This window comes from Macaca mulatta, chromosome 1, assembly GCF_049350105.2.
Source record: "Macaca mulatta isolate MMU2019108-1 chromosome 1, T2T-MMU8v2.0, whole genome shotgun sequence".
Classification (NCBI taxonomy): domain Eukaryota; kingdom Metazoa; phylum Chordata; class Mammalia; order Primates; family Cercopithecidae; genus Macaca; species Macaca mulatta.
In genome coordinates, this window is record NC_133406.1 from 151,851,142 (window position 1) to 151,871,420 (window position 20,279).

A 20,279-nucleotide genomic window follows, 5' to 3' on the forward strand; every position below is an offset into this window, starting at 1 on the left:
TAGGTAAGTTTTCAAATCAAATCACAAAAGAGCAACTTAGTATATATCTAGTATAGTGGTTAAGACTGCCCAGGTTTGAGTCTCAGTTTTGATACTGAGATTCAGTACAAACCATGTAATATAGGGTAAGGTACTTCACAGTTCTGTGCCTTATTTTCTTCATGTGTTAAATAGTGAAAACAGCATGTACCTCACAAGATTATAGTGAAGATTAAATAAATTATATGTACAGAGCTTAGAAACAGGTGTGGTACATAGTAAATATGCAATAAATATTAACCAGCAGTACCCACCGTAGAAAGAGTATCTCTGTTGAGTCCATAAATGAACTACACATTATAACAATGACTGAACAGATCTGGGAACATTTTAATTTTCTTCTTTTTGTATAAATGATATCAGAATCTTGTAAGAAGTGTAAATTACACAGAATTTGGTATATAAAGATAGCTTATAGTAAGCACATTTTTTACAGAACTGGAATGCATTCAGAATAGAAGGCCCTTAGTTGAGTATGAAAATGTGTTGTCTGTAAAACAGTTGATTGTGTGTTTAGCCTAGGATGAGAAGGAAAAATGATTCCTGTCTAAACATTTAAATATTTGTCTATGAAAGCTGTCCACTTACTACTTCCCCACAAGACAGAGAATTAGAACCAATGAGTAAAAAGGTAGTAAGGGCAAAATTTTTGTCACAACATAAATTCCTTATGTTTTGGGTTATCTAACAATAAAATGGCTTGTCTTAAAATGTAATAAAGTCTCGTCCCTGGAAGCACTTATACAAAAGACAGATTACAATTTGTTAGAGATACTATATAATAGACTCTTAAACATTACAGCAGGTTGTACTAAGATATTGAAATATTCGGCTGGGCACGGTGGTTTATGTCTGTAATCCCAGCATTTTGGGAGGCCAAGGCAGGTGGATCACGAGGTCAAGAGATCAAGACCATCCATGCTGAAACCCCGTCTCCACTAAAAATACAAAAATTAGGTGGGCATGGTGGTGCACGTCTGTAGTCCCGGCTATTCAGGAAGCTGAGCAGGCAAATCGCTTGAACCCAGGAGGCAGAGGTTACTGTTAGCCGAGATTGCGCCACTGCACTCCAGCCTGGTGACAGAGCAAGACTCCGTCTCAAAAAAAAAAAAAAAAGATATATCCATTGATCTGATAGTCTGTGAATTTGTAAAAATACTACATAACACTGTTCTTAAGGAAAAGTATATCCTCAGTTTTAATAATGATTACAGGAATATAAGAAATGAGAAAATGGTTAAGAACCAGGGCTCTGAGGTCAGAACGCCTGGGTTAAAATCCTGTGGTTGCTACTCATTGGTATGGTCTTGATTATATACTTACTTAACATCTCTGTGCTACAGTTTCCTTAGCCACAAATTGAGGATTACTGTAAAAACAAAGCCTATATAGTGCTTAGGTTGACGCTTAAAATGTAATAAGGGCTCAGTAATATTACAAGTCAGGGCTCAGCTAAGTAGCCAGTATTTCTGCTCATTTAATCTTCCCAAGAACTCATAAAGGTTTGCAATATAACTTCATTTTACAAATAAAAAAATCTGGGTCGGGCGGGGTGGGTCACGCCTGTAATCCCAGCACTTTGGGAGGCTGAGACGGGCGGATCATGAGGTCAGGAGATCGAGACCATCCTGGCTAACACGGTGAAACCCCGTCTCTACTAAAAATACAAAAAAAAATTAGCCGGGCGTGGTGGCGGGCGCCTGTAGTCCCAGCTACTTGGAGGCTGAGGCGGGAGAATGGCGTGAACCCGGGAGGCGGAGCTTGCAGTGAGCGGAGATCGCGCGCCACTGCACTCCAGCCTGGATGACAGAGCAAGACTCCGTCTCAAAAAAATAAAAAAATAAAAAATCTGAAACTTAGAGAATTTATTTGCAAAGGTCACAAAAGTGTACACCAAGGCAGAAATTTAACCTTAAATATGTCTTATATGAAGTAAACTTTATAAAGTTCACTATTTTTCCCATTTAGAAATCAGAGTAACACTGTCCTCACCCTTGGATTTCATCTATTTTCCCCTTGAACCTGCTTTCCTACACGCTACCTTTCTTCTCTCCAATTTTCTTCCTTGTACTTTATAGTAAATTTGAGCACGATAAAACATACAGTTGCCAGTATATTTCTTAAACTCTTCTTCTCATAGTGAAACATATTTTAAAACAAGGATAATTAGAACTTCATACTCCCCATTAATACTCTCACCATTCAAAAAAAAAAATTAAAAACTTTATAAAATGGTTATCATTTTTCTACTCTTAACAACTGCCTTTACATTTAAAAAGAGGTGAATCTGCTCTTAAATACATACTTTGCTGGCTAAAGAAACTAAACCCCATGATTACAACAAAAAACAAATTTCTATTTGCTACATATATTGCTAATATTACTGAAAAAGTTTTCTCGGGGGTATTATAAGAAATAATGCATGCTTCTAACCTTCTAAACATTATACAATTCAAACTGTATGTTATACAAATTCAATAAACTTGCTTTAATGTTTACATATTAGATCAAAGAGATTTTAGGCATGTGTAAGTTACAGTAGACAATGCACTGGAGATAAGCCCATAAAGTCACACGTTTACACACATTTAGCCAATATAAATTGTTGTGCTTTAAGATGGAAAGTAGACAAGATTAATTCCTCCACTAAAATATTTTTAATAGCCATGTCTACCAAATACAGTCCCAACTTCACGGTTAGGCATTAAAGGTCTTATGCTATCTAGCTCCAAGCTAATTCTCCACTACTATTTTTCCTTGTCAAATTCTGTGTTCAAAACCTTTCTAATAAAATGCAATTGCTTTCTTAAATACTATTGTTAGTTTAGGCATTACTTTCTCCAGAAAACCTTCCCTAACCATTCTCCAGTCTAATATATCTTCAAAGTATACTTTCGTCCCTCCATTGAAATGTGTACTACACAGTATTATAATCTGTTTTCACATCTGTTTTTCCTCTGAGACTACAAGCATCTTGAGTGCTGTGTTCTTAGCTATTTTAATGACTGAGTTTAACAGCAGACCAGACACAGAAAAATAGCAGATTAATACTGAAAAATAGCTAAGTTTTTTAAAAAGAGAAAGAAAGGAAAAATGAGACATAAAGAGACACAGAGGGGAAAAAAAAAGCTCCAATATATCTTATGGTGCTTCAGAAGAAAAATAGTGACTTGAAGACAATATATAAAGAGATAATGACTATCACCTTTTAAGAACTAATAAAAATGCCAATCCACAGATTCAGGATACCCAATCAACCCCAAGCACAAACATATAGGGGAAAAAAAGTTCATACTTGGACATATCACGGTGAAACTTCAGAACATCAAAGACAAAGTGTTCACAGCAGTCAGAGAAAGGGTACCTTCAAAGGAATTACAGTTAAATTTATGGCAGTTTTCAGCAACAACACTGAAAGGTGGAAGAAGGTGAAATGACAGCTTCTTTATGTTAAAGGATACAACTACCTCCTTAGACTGTGATACGGTTTGGATCTGTGTCCCTGCCCCAATCTCATGTCAAACTGGGATCCCCAATATTGAACGTGGGGCCTTGTGGGAGATGACTGGATCATGGGTGTGGGTCTTTAATGAGTGGTTTAGCACCATCCCCTTGGTGCTGTTCTCACGATAGTGAGATCTGGTTTTTTAAAAGTGTGTAGCTCCTCCCACTCTCTCTCTTGCTCCTGCTCTGACCATGTAAGACGTGTTTGCTTCCCTTTCGCCTTCCACCATGATTGAAAGTTTTCTGAGGCCTCCCCAGAAGCCTAGCAGATGCCAGCATGCTTCCTGTACAGCCTGTGCAACCATAAGCCAATTAAAGCTCTTCATAAATTACCCAGTCTTGGGTATTTCTTTACAGTAGTGTCAGAATGAACTAATAAAGGTTGTATATATCCAATGAAAATATCTTTCAACAGTGAAGACAAAATAAAAATATTATCAGACAAAGATGAAAACAGTTTTTCACAGACTCATTAAAAATTTAAAAATGCTAAAGGATGTACTCTGGGAAGAAGAAAAGTGATTCTAATTGGTAGGTCAAAAAAGAAATAACAAAGAACAGATAAAGTGGCTTAGATGTGAGTGATTTTAAAGGACCACCATATAAACCAATAAAAAAAGTCATGAGGGGGTTTTTAAAAAATAGAATTACAATGGCAAAAACTGCAATTAATTTTGCACCAACCTAGTAAGACAGTAAAATATAAGCTAGGGTATAAGTAAATAAAAGCATTCTAAAGCCTTTGAATTGTCCAAGAGATAAAAACAGCAATCAGACTACTGCCTTTGACAAGTATGCATGATGTACTATCTAAATGAATCAATTTCCAAAACAATCAAACTTTTAATAATTGATTCTTAAAAAATAGTCTGAAAATGGCAAGAAAAGAAAGAAAAAGAAACATTAAAGGCACAAAATAAGATACTAAATATAAACCCAAATGTAACAGCAATCATTTAAATAGGCTAAATGATCCAGGTAAAAGAGATTATTAGATTAGGTAAAAACAAATGAATAAAATAAATCCAACTATATGCTATTTTAAGAAACATATCTAAAACATGATACAGAAAAGCTGAAAGTAAGGAAATGGAAGAAAGGTATTCCACACAATCACTAACCTCAACCCACAACCTGTATTGATAACAGACAAAAGATACTTTAAGGCAAAAAATACTTCAAGACAGAAAGATTACAGATAAGTCATTTCATTATAATAGAAGGTTCAATTCATCAGAAATATGCATCAATTCTAAATATGTAGGTGTTCAATTATGTGGCAACAAAATAAATAAAAAACTGGCAAATTTTAAAAAAATATAGCAAATCTGCATTCCACCAAATTATAACACAGACAGTTCCAGCACATAATTACAAATCACAAATCTCAATCAGAAAACAATTCACCATGAGAAAAAAATTACAGGATTAGCCTTGTAAAGATTTCACTTATTGTATTTATCCTATAGAGACTGTGAAATAAGTATGTTAAATATGTAAAGCTAAATGCAAGGGGTATCAACTGGGACAAGAGACTATCAAAATTACCAAGATTAACAAAATAGAACCTCTAGCATTAAAAAAATACGTAATAACAAAATTAGAAACACAATATCTGATAAAGAGTAAGTTTGATACAGGTGAAGAAACTATTAGAGAAATGGAGATAGATTTGAAGAAATTAATATGTATCTAAAGTTCCTGAAAAACTACGTAGAAGGAAAACAGGAGGTACAACAATCGAAGGGACAGAGGCTAACAATTTCCCATAAATTGATGAAATATATAAATCTCAGATTTAGGAAACCCAACAAATCCCAAGCAAATCAAATGAAATGAAATCTATGCCATTATACTTTAAGTCTAGAACACTGAAGACAAAGGATATCTTAATAGAAACTAGATGATCTACATGGCTTCAAACATGAGACTGGCAGCTGTTTCCTCAACAAGAGTAGAATCCAGACAACCACGAAATAATAGTTTCTAAGTGCTGAAAGAAAATAAATGTCAACTTAGCATTGTATATAAAGGGGAAATCGTCTTTCTAAAGTATCTACTGTACTTTAGGAAGTACAAGAAAAGATCATTCTAGAAGGTATGTCTGAGAAGCATGAACAAAGAAAATGGTCAGCACGTGGGTAACTATAAATCAACAATGACTATATAGAACAATAATGTTTAGATCTAATTTGTGGAATTGAAGCTAAAACGATATAAACAGAACATGGCCAACAACAGCATGTAATTATTCTAAGTTTATTGTATAGTATAGAAAGGTTTTGCCATTGAAGAATCTAGTTGACAAACTATGCAAGTTATTTTGGACAGAGGGAACTTAATACAGGGAACTAGTTATATTATATGTTGCCAAGTATTATGCAAAGGACAACCCTGTGTACAGGTGGCAAAATTCCTCTTCTCAAAGAGGTTAGAGTCAGGTGTGTGTGTGTGTGTTTATGTATATGTGTGTAAAAATATAACGTATGTATATATAAAAGGGACACTTTGTATGTACCTGTATGTATATGTGTGTGTCTATACATACCAGAGTGTATGTGTGTATATATGAACATTTTCAAACATACTGCAAAGTTGAATTTTACAGTGAGCACCCATATACCCATTACCTAGATTCTGCTAATCTACACACACACATGTGCATAAGTATAGAGAGGTAAAAAAAAGAGGTAAAAAAGAGAAAACATAGGGATAGGAGAAAAAAATTAGAGCTGGGATTAGTAGCAGAAAACGTTGAAATAATAGAGGCAGATGCCAGACCATTTGAAAGGCATCTCTACCGTGCTGCAAATTTGTACTGTATTCTGTAGCAAATGAAGATCCACTGAAAAGTTTAAATCAAGTAACTAGCAGGACTGAATCTGAATTCTAGATTTTAAAAAATGCTGACAGTAGTGTTTATGTTGAATTAAAGAAATACTGAATTTGTACTCTGTGGCAATAAAGATGGAGAGGAGATACAGATTTCAGTCCTGTTATCAGAGGTAGAATCTATAAGGTTTGGCGACTTACAAACTTACAATGAAGGTTGAAGGTGGGGAAAAAGGTTTTAAAAAGTCAGGTTTTAGTTATAGATTACTGGGTCACGCCACTAACAGGGCAGAAAACACAGAGAAAGATTCAGAGATAGCGGTCCAAGAAAGGAAGAGTTCAATTTTAGACATGATGAGAGGCAAAGCCAACAGGACATCCAGGTAATAATCCAAAAGGGTGGCTATAAACTATCAGATGAAGCCCAGAAAACACAGCCTAGCTGGAGATACAGCTTTGGAAGTCACCAGAAAAAAGGTATGATTAAAATTTCCTTAAGGATAAGATTTCCCAATGCCAGAATAACGAGTAAATACTGAATTTGTTAGATTCCCCCAAAATGTGTAGAGCAATAGATTGCTGTTTCTGGTGCTTTTCATATTTTCTTTAAAACCACAACTGAGCAGTTGGCTTACAAGATGAAACAGAGTTCTAGAACACAGGAGCAATCCTGATCCGTCTTAGAGGACTTCTGACTACTTAAGGTCTAGCCTTACCCTGATTCCTTGATTGTCTTGGAGATTAGGAATATGGTTGAATTCTTGAGTCTTTACTTCCCAGACCCAGGAAAGCCTCCTCAGACTTTATTTTACATCCAAATGGGGTTTCATGTTCAGACTTAGATGGCCTTGGATGTCTCATGCTTTTCTTCAAGCTATCAAAATACTGCGTTCACAAAACACCCTAGAGAGGGTACATATTGTCTGTTCCTCTTATTCTACAAATGAGAAAACCAAGGTCTCGACAGGTTCCAAGTGGTATACACCACACAACCATTTAATAGTGCAGCCGGATGATATCTCAGATAATATAACCTTTAGTCTTTATTTTATAGCAAGCTGGCTCTCTATGTCCAATATTCATAAAGTGGTACTTGTATAGCCAGGATGTCTGCTTATGAAACACTGTTTACTGCATTAAACAATTAAAGGGAAAGATATTAATAGTTGAAATAAACTTAGCCAAATCTAAATTAATAAGGCCAATATTAAACAAAATCACTAGCTTACTATTTATCTATATTCTTAACATACTTTCTCCTGTAAGTCTCTAAGTTACTATCTTAAAAATAAACTGCTCCAGAATCTTGCCATGTGTTACCATTACATTAACTTTATACATCTCCTAAAGTCCAACTTTCTTATTTAAAGAAAGATACTTTACCTTTTATAGCCATCTGGAACCTGCTCAGGTTGTAATGAATGCTCAATTATTAAAGGAGGCTTAATTGGCTATTTTATATACTTGGGATAACCCTTGTCATATATCACCAACTGAACTAATTTTGGTTAAATATTTTATAACTAATACAACCTCTGGTTTAAGCTTTCTTAATATGTTACAAAAATAGGCAAGGGTAACACTGTGAGTTAGAATTTTTTTTTTTTTTTGAGACGGAGTCTCGCACTGTCGCCTGGGCTGGAGTGCAATGGCTCAATCTTGGCTCACTGCAACCTCCGCCTCCTGGGTTCACGTGATTGAGTTAGAATAATTTTTTAAGGTAAAACAAGCAACCTAGGTATAAAAATTACAGAACTGCCTCTATCTGCAATATCTTAATGTTTGAAAACTGCACCTATCATTAGAGGAGACTTCTTCATTCTGCATATAACTCTGTACCTAGGGCATGCACTGTTCTTTCATAAATTCTCCTTAAGATGGTGCTGCTCTATTTTTCTTAATTTCCTCTATGACGATAATGTGTATTAACTACTACATACTTGTTAGACTGGTTTAAAAATATATGAACAATACCAAGTGCTGGAGAGAATGTGGAACAACTGGAACTCTCATTCACTGATGGTGGGAATGAAAAATATCACTACTCTAGAATATATTTGGCAGTTTATTTCTTTCTTTTTAAAGACCAGGTCTTGCTCTGTTGCCCAGGCTGGAGTGCAGTGGCACGACCATGGCTCAATGTTGCCTCAAACTCTCAGGCTCAAATAATCCTCCCACCTCAGCCTCCCAAGTAGCTGGGATTACAGGTGCACACCACCATACTTGACTAATTTTTAAATTTTTCGTGGAGATGAAGTCTCACTATGTTGCCCAGACTGGTCTCAAACTCCTGAGCTCAAATGATTCCCCCACCTCCACCTCCCAAAGTGCTGAGATTTTAGACATGAGCCACTGTGCCCAGCCATCTTCTTATAATGTTAAACATATGCTTCCATATGACTCAGCAATCCTACTCTTCAGTATTTACTACAGTGAACCAAAAACTTTATTCACACAAAAACCTGCACATGAATATTTATAGCAGCTTTACTGATAATTGCCAAAAATTGGAAAACCACCCTAATGTTCTTTGTGAATGGATAAATTATAATACACTTATACAATCAACTATTGCTCAGGAATAAAAAAAAAAATGAACTACTGATACACACAACAACTTGAAGGAGTCTCAAAGGCAATATGCGGAGGGAAAGAAGTCTCAGAAACTTATGTACTTTATAATTCTATGTACATGACATTCTTCAAAAGAGAACTATAGTGACAGAACAGATCAGTGGTTGTCAGGGCATACAGAGGTGAGGAAGGGTGTGACTACAAAGAAAGAATACGAGGGAGATTTATAGGGCATTGGAAGTATTCCTTTTTCTGAATGTGGTGGCAGTTAGATGAATTTATCTTAAAATTCATGGAGAGGTATACTAAAAATATATATACAATTTTACTACATATTAACTGTTTTAGAAAATACATCATAAAAAGAATTCAAGTATTAGGGAATCTATACATTTAATCTCATGATTTTAAAGATGAGGAAACAAATCCAGGAGTTGAAAAGAGCAACTTACTAATGATCACACTATTGAAGTGGGCAGGGCAACAGATAAAAAGAAAATTAAATCTTCATTTCTATTCATCCGAGACCATAAACTGGTCTTTAGTCATGAACAAAGTTCCCTCAATACAGATATATTTTAGGAATTTAGAAGAATTTGCTAAGATTAACCCCACAAAATCCCAATATAATATTAGGTATATTATATTACTAAATTAGTATTTCCCTTCTGAATATTTTAAATATTAAAGAAAACATTCACCAAATTAGTAAGTAGAAACCAATCTAAGCTTGGTGGAGTTTGAAAATATAAGAATGGCAGAAGAAAACTGAGATGAAAACAGAGACTATACACTACCCAAATTACTATCTATACTTAATAAAATATAAAAAAATGTTCTTATAGTCTTCTTCAGTGATTATATACTTAAAGAAACCAAGATTCAGGAAACTGACTCTTTCCCAAATGAGTGTCAGGTTCCAACTAAGGCTTAGATTACCACTCCATTTTACAGAGATGAGTAATCTTTTTTCATAAGGTACATTTAGCCTCAGCTAACCATCACTCTAATTTCCACATAGGATGACAACAATACCCCTTTAAACTATTTTTATTTCTAATCAACAAATTAAATATTTATGGGGTACAATGTGATGTTTCATTACATTTATACATTGTAGAATGATCAAATTAGGCTAAGGTATCTATCACCTCAAATATTTATTTATTCGCAGTGAGATTTAACAACCTTTCTTTTAGCTATTTTGAAGTATACATCGCTATTAACTATAGTCACCATGCTGTGTAATAGATCACAACTTATTCCTCCTGTCTAAAACTTTTTAACCTGTGACCAACATCTTCCTCTTTCCCATTTACCCATCCTCCCCCTCCCCAGCTCAAGCCTCTGGTAATCAGCATTCTCTTCTACTTTGATGAGTTTATCTTTTTAAGATTTCACACATAAGTGAGGTCATTAGCTATTTGTCTTTCTGTGTCTGGTTTATTTCATTTAGCATAAGGTCCTCTAGGTTCATTCATGTTGCAAATGGCAGAATTTCCTACATCTTTAAGGCTGAATAATATCGTACTGTGTTTATACCATGTCTTAAAAATATATTTGTCTGTTGATGGGCACTTCAGTTGTTTGGATATCTTGGCTATATAATGCTGGAATGAACATAGGAGTGCAGACATCTCTTTGACATGCTGATTTCAATTTCTTTAAATATATAACCAGAAGAGGAATTGCTGGATTATATAATAATCCTATTTTTAGTTTTCTCAGAAACCTCCACACTATCTTCCCAAGTGGCCATACTAATTTTACAATACCACCAACAATGCACCAGGCTTCCTTTTCTCCATATCCTTGCCAACACTTATCTTCCATTTTTTTGACAATAGCCAATCTAATAGGCATGAGGTGGTATCTCATGGTGGTTTTAATCTGCATTTCTCTGATGGCTAGAGATACTGATCATTTTTTCATATTATCTGTTGGCCATTTGTATGACTTCTTTTGATAAATGTCTACTCAGGTCCTTTGTCCATTTTTTAAATAAGATTATTTCTTTTCCTTGAATTCAGTAGTCTGAGCTCCTTATTGGCCCCTTATCCAATATACAATTTATAAATATTTTCTCCTATTCTTTGGGTTGTCTCTTCACTCTGTTAATTGTTTCCTTTGCTGTACAGAAGTATCCAGTTTGATGCAAACCCATTTATCTGTTTTTGCTTTGGTTGCCTCTGCTTTTATCCAAGAAATCACTGCCTTGATCAATGTCAAAGAGTTTACCCTCTATATTTTCTTCTAGCAGTTTTATAGTTTAATGACTGACATTTAAGTCTTATAAATGTATAAGGTAAGATAAAGGTATAAAGTATAAAGGTATAAGGTTTAAAGGTATAAGATATAAAGGTATTACGTATAAGGGTAAGATAAAGGTCCATTTTCATTCTTCTGCAGGTGGGTATCCAGTCTTCCCAACACCATTTATTGAAGACTCTCTAGTCCCCACCATGTGTTCTCGGCAGATTTGTCAAAAATCAATTGACTTGAATTGCATGGGTTTATTTCTGGGCTCTCTTTTCTATTCCATTAGTTAATGAGTCTATTTTTTATGTCATTACCATGCTGTTTGGATTATTATAGCTTTGTAATATTTTGCAATTTGGTAATGTGATGCTTCTAGTTTTGTTCTTTTTGCTCAAGATGGTGCAGAGTCTTTTCTGATTCCATACAAATTTTAGGATTTTTTTTTTTCTAGTTCTGTGAAGAATGATGTTGGGATTTTGATACAAATTACCTTGAATCTGTAGATCACACTGGGTAGTCTGGACATTTTAACAATATTAATTCTTCCAATTCATGAACACAGGAGATTTTTCCATTTATTTGTACCATCTTCAATTTCTTTCATCAATGTTTTATAGTTTTCTATACAGAGATCTTTCAATTCTTGGTTAAATTTACTAGGTATGTTTTATGCTATTAATGAGATTGTTTTAATTTTGTTCTGATATTATATAGTTAGTATATAGAAATGATACTGACTTTTGTATGCTGATTTTATATCCTGCAACTTGAATGAATTCCTTTATTAGATCTAACAGCTTTATGGTGTTAGAATTTTATACATATATGTAAGATTGTGTTGTTCACAAACAGACAATTTCACTTCTTCCTTTCCTATTTGTGTATCTTTTATTTCTTTTTCTTGCCTAAGTGCTCTAGCTAGGGATTAGAGACTATGCTGAAAAGAAGTGTTGAGAGTGGGCATCCTGATCTTGTTCCTGATCTTAGAAGAAAAGCTTTCAGCTTTTCACCATTAAGTACAATGTTAATTGTGGGCTTGTCATACATAGATCTTCTTGTGTTGAGAAACATTTCTTCTATACCTAATTTGTTCACAGAATTTTTTATCATGAAACAATGCTGAATTTTCTTAAATGATTTTTCTGCTCCTATGGGGATAATCTTATGGGCAAAAATCATATGATCATCTTTAAAGTATATAGAAGATGAACAAGAAGCTCAGAGTATCATGGGCATGATGAGAAAATAAATAATTCATTTCCTACTACTATTAAGAATGAATACATTTATTATACAAATAACTTTCTCAAACAATCAGACCTTGACATTACAATAAGGAATATTTCAGAGTTTTATAGTTTAAAAGTTCACCTGATAAAAATCCTTATTTTACAAACAATAAACTAAAGATTCAAAGAGATCATTATTACAGAGGTGAATTAAGAGCAAGTCCCTGGCCGGGCGGGTTGGCTCACGCCTGTAATCTCAGCACTTTGGGAAGCCAAGGTGGGCGAATCACAAGGTCAAGAGATCAAGACTATCCTGGCCAACATGATGAAACCCTGCCTCTACTAAAAATACAAAAATTAGCTGGGGGTGGTGGCGTGGAGCCTGTAGTACCAGCTACTTGGGAGGCTGAGGCAGGAGGATCACTTGAATGCGGGAGGCGGAGGTTGCAGTGAGCCGAGATTGCACCACTGCACTCCAGCCTAGTGACGGAGGGAGATTCCATCTCAATTAAAAAAAAAAAAAAAAAAAAAAGAACAAGTCCCCTGCCACTTAGTAATGACTTATACAATGCAGATTTAAATTCTGTCACTCTTTCCTTAAGTCATTTGTCCTGCTTACTAAGCTTATGTACCCACAAGACAACAGGAATTAGTCAAACACTTCTGTTATAAATCCACTCATACCTTTCAGAACTGAAAGCAAAGTACAATGTCCTTGAATCTTCTTGCCAGACCTAATCTAAAATAAGTTTACCTTAGTGTGCAAGGTAAAACATCTAAAATTTTATGGCAAACTGGCCTAAAATTAATGACATTAATTTTAATCCTCTATGTTGTGGTTGTTGCTTTTTATGTTGTTAAGTTAGTAAAATGGGAAAAAGAAAAAAATAACTTATTACCAAGTTGTGTAAATGTGCCATTTGCAAACAGAATTTTTTAAAATAAAATAAAAATCTGATGAACTCATCAAGTCTAAACAAACTGAAGTATTAAGAAGTCACAGTATAAAGTTGTATTTCATATATCATCTGCCCTCCAATTATCTGAAATGTCAGTATTAAAAATGGTCAGTATAAGTTTCTGGCTTAAGTCTTTGTTTTCTAAGTTATTTAATGTTTCAAGTGTCATAATAATTAGGCTTTGATACTAATTCTAAAGACTAATATAAGATGTGGATTTGCTGGGTATTTTTCTATTTTGAGATATAATATTCACAAGTGAACACCTACTATGTTTCAGTTTCTGTAATAAGCCTTTAAAATAGATGAGTGAACACATGTCCCTCCCCTCAAGGAGAAGACAGTTTAGTAAGTGATATAAACATGTACAGAAATACGTTACAATGCAACAATGAATGGATAAAGTAGCACAGAGAAGATAGAGCAGAAAATGTCATGGAAGGTTTTATCATAATACCTAAAAATTGGTTTTTAAGGGTGATCAGGAATTTGATAGGACTTAAAGGAGGTAATTTCTTTATATAAAACACTAGAAAAGACAAATTCAATCTAAAGTGATAGAAGATGGATCAGTGGGTTCCTATGGCCAGGGTTGGGGATCATGGTTTAGCTGGGAAGGAATATACGAGAACCACTGAAGTGATGAAAATGTTCTGGATCGATTGTAGAGATGGTTAGCTGGGTGCACACACACATTTATTAAAAATCATTAAATCATGTACTTAAAATATGTGCATTTTGTCATATGTAATTTATACTTCAATAAACTTAATTTTTTTTTTTTTTTGAGACAGAATTGCTCTCTGTTGCCCAGGCTGGAGTGCAGTGGCACGATCTTGGCTCAACACAACCTCCGCTTCCTGGGTTCAAGCAATTTTCAGGCCTCAGCCTCCTGAGTAGCTGGAACTACAGGCACACGCCACCACGTCAACTAATTTTTACATTTTTAGTAGAGACAGGGTTTCACCATGTTGGCCTGGCTAGTCTTGAACTCCTGGCCTCAAGTGATCTGCCTGCCTTGGCTTCCCAAAGTGCTAGGATTACAGGCATGAGCCACCGTGCCCGGCCACAGTAAAGTTAACTTTTACAAAATGAATGGGGAAACCAAATGGGCTCCTCGTGTTGATAAAACTCTTCTATATTCCAGTGAATCACAAGGTAGTTATCAGTATTCTGTGAGGAGGAAAATTTCTCTAAATAAACAGAGTTTAAAGCTCCAGTGCTGTTTCTTATTTTAGACTGCTCTTAAAGATGTAACAGGCAAAAACAAAACAAAACAAAAAAACCCAAAAAAAACCCTACTTTGGCAGAGTTCCATGGAACAGGCTATTTCTGAGTTTATGTAATATTACTAAAAACAGCATTTTCGTAATACATTATTTCCATTTATAACATAATTATTGAGTGTGTAAGAATACTAGATGAAGAGCTGAAGGGTTCTTTTTAACTAGATTGGTGATTCTGAAAAAATTAATTTGCATCTTTGGGATTATTTCAATCTAAAATTAGAAGCTGGGTTTCCTATTACTTCTTTCATTTTAAAGTTTCAATTATTCTTACAAGGTTGAAATCTCTACATAGAGAGCCTCCTAATAAAAGCCCTAAATCCCAGATGTTGAAAGTGATGTTGAAAACCAAGTTTTAACAAGAACACTAAATATCAGTAGCGTTTTCTGCAACTTTTGAGATGGTAAATATTTAAGGTTCTTAGCCAAATTTATGTATTTTCTTAATCAAAATCAAAACTACTTACATCTATTATTTATTAGCTAATCACACAGGTTCTTCTAAATTTTCTACCATGCTATAGCTATATTACTCTATACACTCTCATACTCTTTTTCTTTGCAAATAAAAAAATTGACAGTTATAGAGATTGATAATGTCTTGAGACCTTGAACCAAATGCAAATATCCTTGCAATTATTATTGCAAGGATAAGACCAAATGTATCTTACATAAGTTTTTGTATAAAAAGTTAAAGAAAGACTATACATACTGGTGGGTGAATACTGGCACAAACATAGAATTTTTTTATCTGGAAGGATATACAACAAAAAGTAATGTTACCTTTAAGGAGACGGTCTAAGAAAGAAAGAGGTGGTTTTTTTAATTTTTACTTTCTGTACCATTAAAAAAATTCCAACATAAATATTAATTCTATTGTTTAAAAATTATGTTTTTACATTGAAATCATAGGTTATATTTTCCCTTTTATTTTCTATACTTAAAATAAAAGTAACGTGTAACAGTTTTTTCTATTGTTTTTCTTTGTGAACACATATAGTGTTTTTCTTTTTGAACACTATGCCTAGTAGTTTAGTTGTTAATTCAGTTGCTTAGAGCACAAAGAATGAAGGCCATAGGTCTGATTAATTATATCTGCAAAGAATAAAACCATCTCTTGTTCAAATAACACAGTTTTAAGTCAGCTGGCAAACTTGCGCTGTTGATTACAGGATGAATCAGGTAAGAGCATGTGATTGACTCAATATGAAACATTAATGTATGAAACAATATGAGACTCACTCTAAGTAATGTCCTACCAACAGAGAGTAAGAGAGAATACATTAGGGTTATTAAATTCTAACTAAACATTTCAATTTCCATACCTATCAACTTCTGCCCTTCTGAACAGAATATAAATAAGACCTTAACCAAAAGAGAAAAGTCTGTGTACTTTCAGAAAAGCTAAAAACTATTCATGTGCCAAAACTATTTTCTAAAAAGATACATTTTTTAAAAAATATACCATATAAACATCAAATAAAGCACTACTATACCTGTAATATCTTCTGGATCTGATACAACAATATGTGCATTTAATTCCTGTAGCTTGTGATGAAGTTCTTCTAATTTTTTATTTGATTTTTTCAAAATGTTGTCTACATAAGCCAAACTTTTTTTATCTGTTGTGACTTTCCTCAGATTTTCAGCTCCTTCTTTGATTTTCAGTTCTTTCCTTATTTCTCTTTTAATTCGATCCTTGATATCATCCAATTTCTGTTGCACCACTGTATCTGAAAAGTCTAATTTTTGAACAGCACTCACATTCTCAGAAAACGGAAGACTTCGGGAATCCCCCTACAGAAAAAAACAAACATACAAACGTGGGAGTTTAGGAGAGTTGGCTGCTCAGTAAATATGCAGTGTTTTCAGCCTAAGGGAGTCTTTCTTGATTACATTACAGTGAACTATATTTATCTCCTTAATAAGCAACAGACCAACTACTTATTGACTTTTTTTATAACCACACAAAATAATAAATTCAAGAACTCACTGGCCACTCACTAAGTAGCATTACTTGACAAATAGATTTATATTAAAATAAAGTGAACACAACACATCTACACACAAAGGCTGTATAAAGATAGCGGATTTTGGTATCTTAAGAACCCACGTTAGATCCCAGCCCCTACACTGTGAACCTTGGGCAAGTTACTTAACTTTTCAAATACTCAGTTTTAATAGTCTACAAAATCTAAATAATAATAGTGGCCACCTTTTAGAGATATTGTGATAATTCACAAATGCTGTAAATGAAGTTCTAAATACAAGTACTGGATCACTGTAGTCACTTAATAAATAAAAAGTATTATTAAATTCTATAGGTAAACACTAAAAGCCCAGACTTCATCACTACACAATATATTCATGTAACAAAACTGCACTTGTATCCCTTAAATTTATACAAATAAAAAAATTCAATAGGTGAGTAATTTTATCTTCTGTAAGAAACTTCTTAAAAATAATACTGGCAAAATAGATATCCTTATGACCACTTTTTAGTTAAAAAATTAAATGTACTAGGGCTTGGGAAAACTATATTCAGAACTCCATTTATACAGTTGTCATTTGGTATGTGTGGAAGGCTGGTTCCAGGATCCCACTATATACCACAATCTAAAGATGCCCAAATCACTTATATAAAATGGTTTAGTATTTGCATATAATCTAAATACACACCCCATACTTTATTCTCTAATTATTTATCATACACAATACAAGTGGTAAGTAAATAGTTGCTATGCTGTATTATTTGTATTATTTTTAGTTAATTTGTTATTTTTCCCTAATACTTCAATCTGCAATTGGTTGAATCTGCAGATGAAGAATCCACAGACATGAACGGCCATCTGTCTATTTCAAGACTAAGTATGCCAATTGGTAATTTGGTTGACTCACTACAAAAGCATCATTACTTGAGAACACCTCTAAACTGTGTTCTATTGATGGAAGCTAAGACAATACACAGTACAGTCACCTTAAAATGAAAATCCAATTAGTTAAGCACAGCTAATCTACATTTACAACAACCAAAGTTATGTTCTAGCTATTTCTGTATCATTTACTGTTTCAAAGTCCATTACTATAATACCATTGGATTTAAAATGTTTAAATTCTGAAACACAAGAAACCACAGATAATGGTTACCTCTGGGGAGGGGACTTGAGTTTATGAAGGACATGGAAAAGAAAAAGAAACACTGCAGCCTTTTTGTACCTTTGAATCACAGACCTCATTAATTCAAAGATACTCTTTAATTTTTTGAGAATTCCTCACACCCATATAAATAAGTTGATGTGAATACTTTCTACATTCATTCTTAATTTCTAAAAATTATGTATCATGCAAAATAGTGAAAAAAGTGAGCCAATGGGTGATATGGGATCTAGTCTTTGTTCTCATATCAATTTACCTTATGCCTGCAGGTGTATTATGCAAAATATGAAGCAGTTAATTAGTTGATTTCTATAAACATCTCTCTCTCTCTCTTTTTTTTTTTTTTGGTAGAGATGGGATTTTGTCATGTTGTCCAGGCTGATCTCAAACTCCTGGCCTAAGTGATCCTCCCACCTTGACCTCCCAAAGTGCTGGGTTTATAGGCATGAATCACATGCCCCGCCTGTTTCTAGCTAAGAATTCCTTTGAAACTCAAACAAAAAACAGTACAAAGAAAATTTAATGTTGTTATGTATAATTACCAGGTTCCATGGATCCTAGGTTAAGAATTCCTAAAATAGGTAATCTGCACCTGCACCTGTTAGAAATTATATTTCTGATCTGTCACTCTACAGATAAACAATGATCTTCTACCTGAGCCAAAATACTGTCTAGATTTTTCAGTATTTATAATGGAATATAAGTCGTACGATCCATTTGGCTTCCAAAGTTTAAGTGTCTACCCTTGGCTAGTTGTTAAAAACACTAGCACATACCTATTGTCAAAGAATAAAATCCCAAATTCCTATTGTCTAGTTTCAGGTGAAGTGGACTGAGGCAAAAAGTGTTTAGTTTAAGCCAGTTCCATTCCTCCAAATATTTTTGTTTCAATCCTTACACATTCATCAGAAAACACTTTATGAACCGCTTTCACAGATTTGTTCTTTAATATTATGTACAAAGCCAGAGGTCTGCAAAATTTCTTTGTTCATGGTACTCTTAGTATCTCAGGAAATTATTCCTTATTTCTGACAGGCCAGAAGAAATACCTAACAGTTTCGTTTACTGCCTACTTCAACTCCCATTTCTTTGCACTTTGTTCCTTAAACTCCAATTGTATCAAATTATAAAACTTTACTTCAAGAAATCATCTCTCTTGGCTCAGCCACTAAGCATGCTGCACCTTTGGTATGCACCATCTCTCCTTTCTCCTTCAGTTTATCTCTTTCAAGTCTCTTCTTGGCCCTGTTAACTTTTACTTTGTTTCAAAGATCAAGAACAACTCTTCCTGGGAAACAATTTCCTGTCCAATGCCTTTCTTTAGAATTTAGTTGAATGCCTCTTCTGTGTGCTCTGATATTGTGTATCTTATTGAAACAATTACCCCCTTTTTTATCTGATCACTCTTCAAAGACTATGAGCAATTTGAGGGCAGGGCTTATGCTTGCCAGATTAGTTTTTTTGTTTGTTTGTTTTTTAATGACTTGTCCATTATGTTATTTAATATTCTCCCTTTCGAATTAAGGAAAACCTGTCACTGCTGAGGAACTCATGCTTTCCTCTATCTGATAAATAGAATTTGGAGAAGAGGCAGAGTCAAGATGGCAGAATAAGACTCTCAAGTGACTGACTCCCCACAGAAACATCATTTTGAACGTGATCTATGCATGAAAGTAACTTCACAAGATCCAAGGAACCAGATCAGAGATTACTGTATCTGGCTTTAGCATTACTAAGAAAAGATCAACTGAAGCGGGGAGGAAAGACAGAGGTGCAATGCCTGAATCACCTCTCCCCCAACTATAAGCACAGCACACAGAGAGAGAGATACAGCCCACTTGGGGTAAGGAGAGGAAGTGACTGCAGGACTTTTGACTTGTTGCTCAGTACTGGGCCTGCCGCGGTAAAACCCAACACCAGGCAGAACCCCATGGCCCTTAACCACAGACCAAGGTACGCAGACAAGGACCCATCCTGCTACTATGTGGAAACCTGTGGCCTTAGTGTGACAGACTTGTGTCCTGGCATCTACAGTAGCCTCAGGCCATGAGTGAACTTCAGCAGCAGGAAGGCTATAGTGGTATGGGCCTGGCTGGTGCCCCAGGGATGTAGTAGTCCTGGTGGCAGGACTGGGACCCCATTATCCTTCTTCCAACCCTAGGCAGCACAGCTTGGAGACTGACTACATCTACTGGGGGAAAAAGAGGGATATAAAAGCAGGACTTTGATCTTGACTTGGTGACAAGTCTGCCATGGTAAAACTCCGCACTGGGCAAAATCTGATGGCCCACTGACCCCAAGCTGGCACCCAAAGACTGTGCCTCTGAACTCACTTCAGTGTCAGGCAGAGAGACATGGCCTCAGTGGAATGGACTCTGGGCTACATCACTATGTCTGCAGTAGCCTTGAGCCACAAATAAACCTCAGCAGCAGGCAGGCCA

At 34.8% G+C, this 20,279-nt stretch overlaps 1 protein-coding gene across 3 annotated transcripts in view; it reads right to left on the reverse strand.

Annotated features, from left to right (window-relative positions):
* Nucleotides 1-20,279, reverse strand: part of PKN2 (protein kinase N2) — a 162,817-nt gene that overhangs the window by 82,945 nt on the left and 59,593 nt on the right. For all 3 annotated transcript variants that reach the window (XM_077953238.1, XM_015144447.3, XM_077953236.1), the window contains one exon: nt 16,179-16,479. In XM_077953238.1, the coding sequence (XP_077809364.1) occupies nt 16,179-16,479 (301 nt within the window). The remainder of the gene's footprint in view (nt 1-16,178; nt 16,480-20,279) is intronic.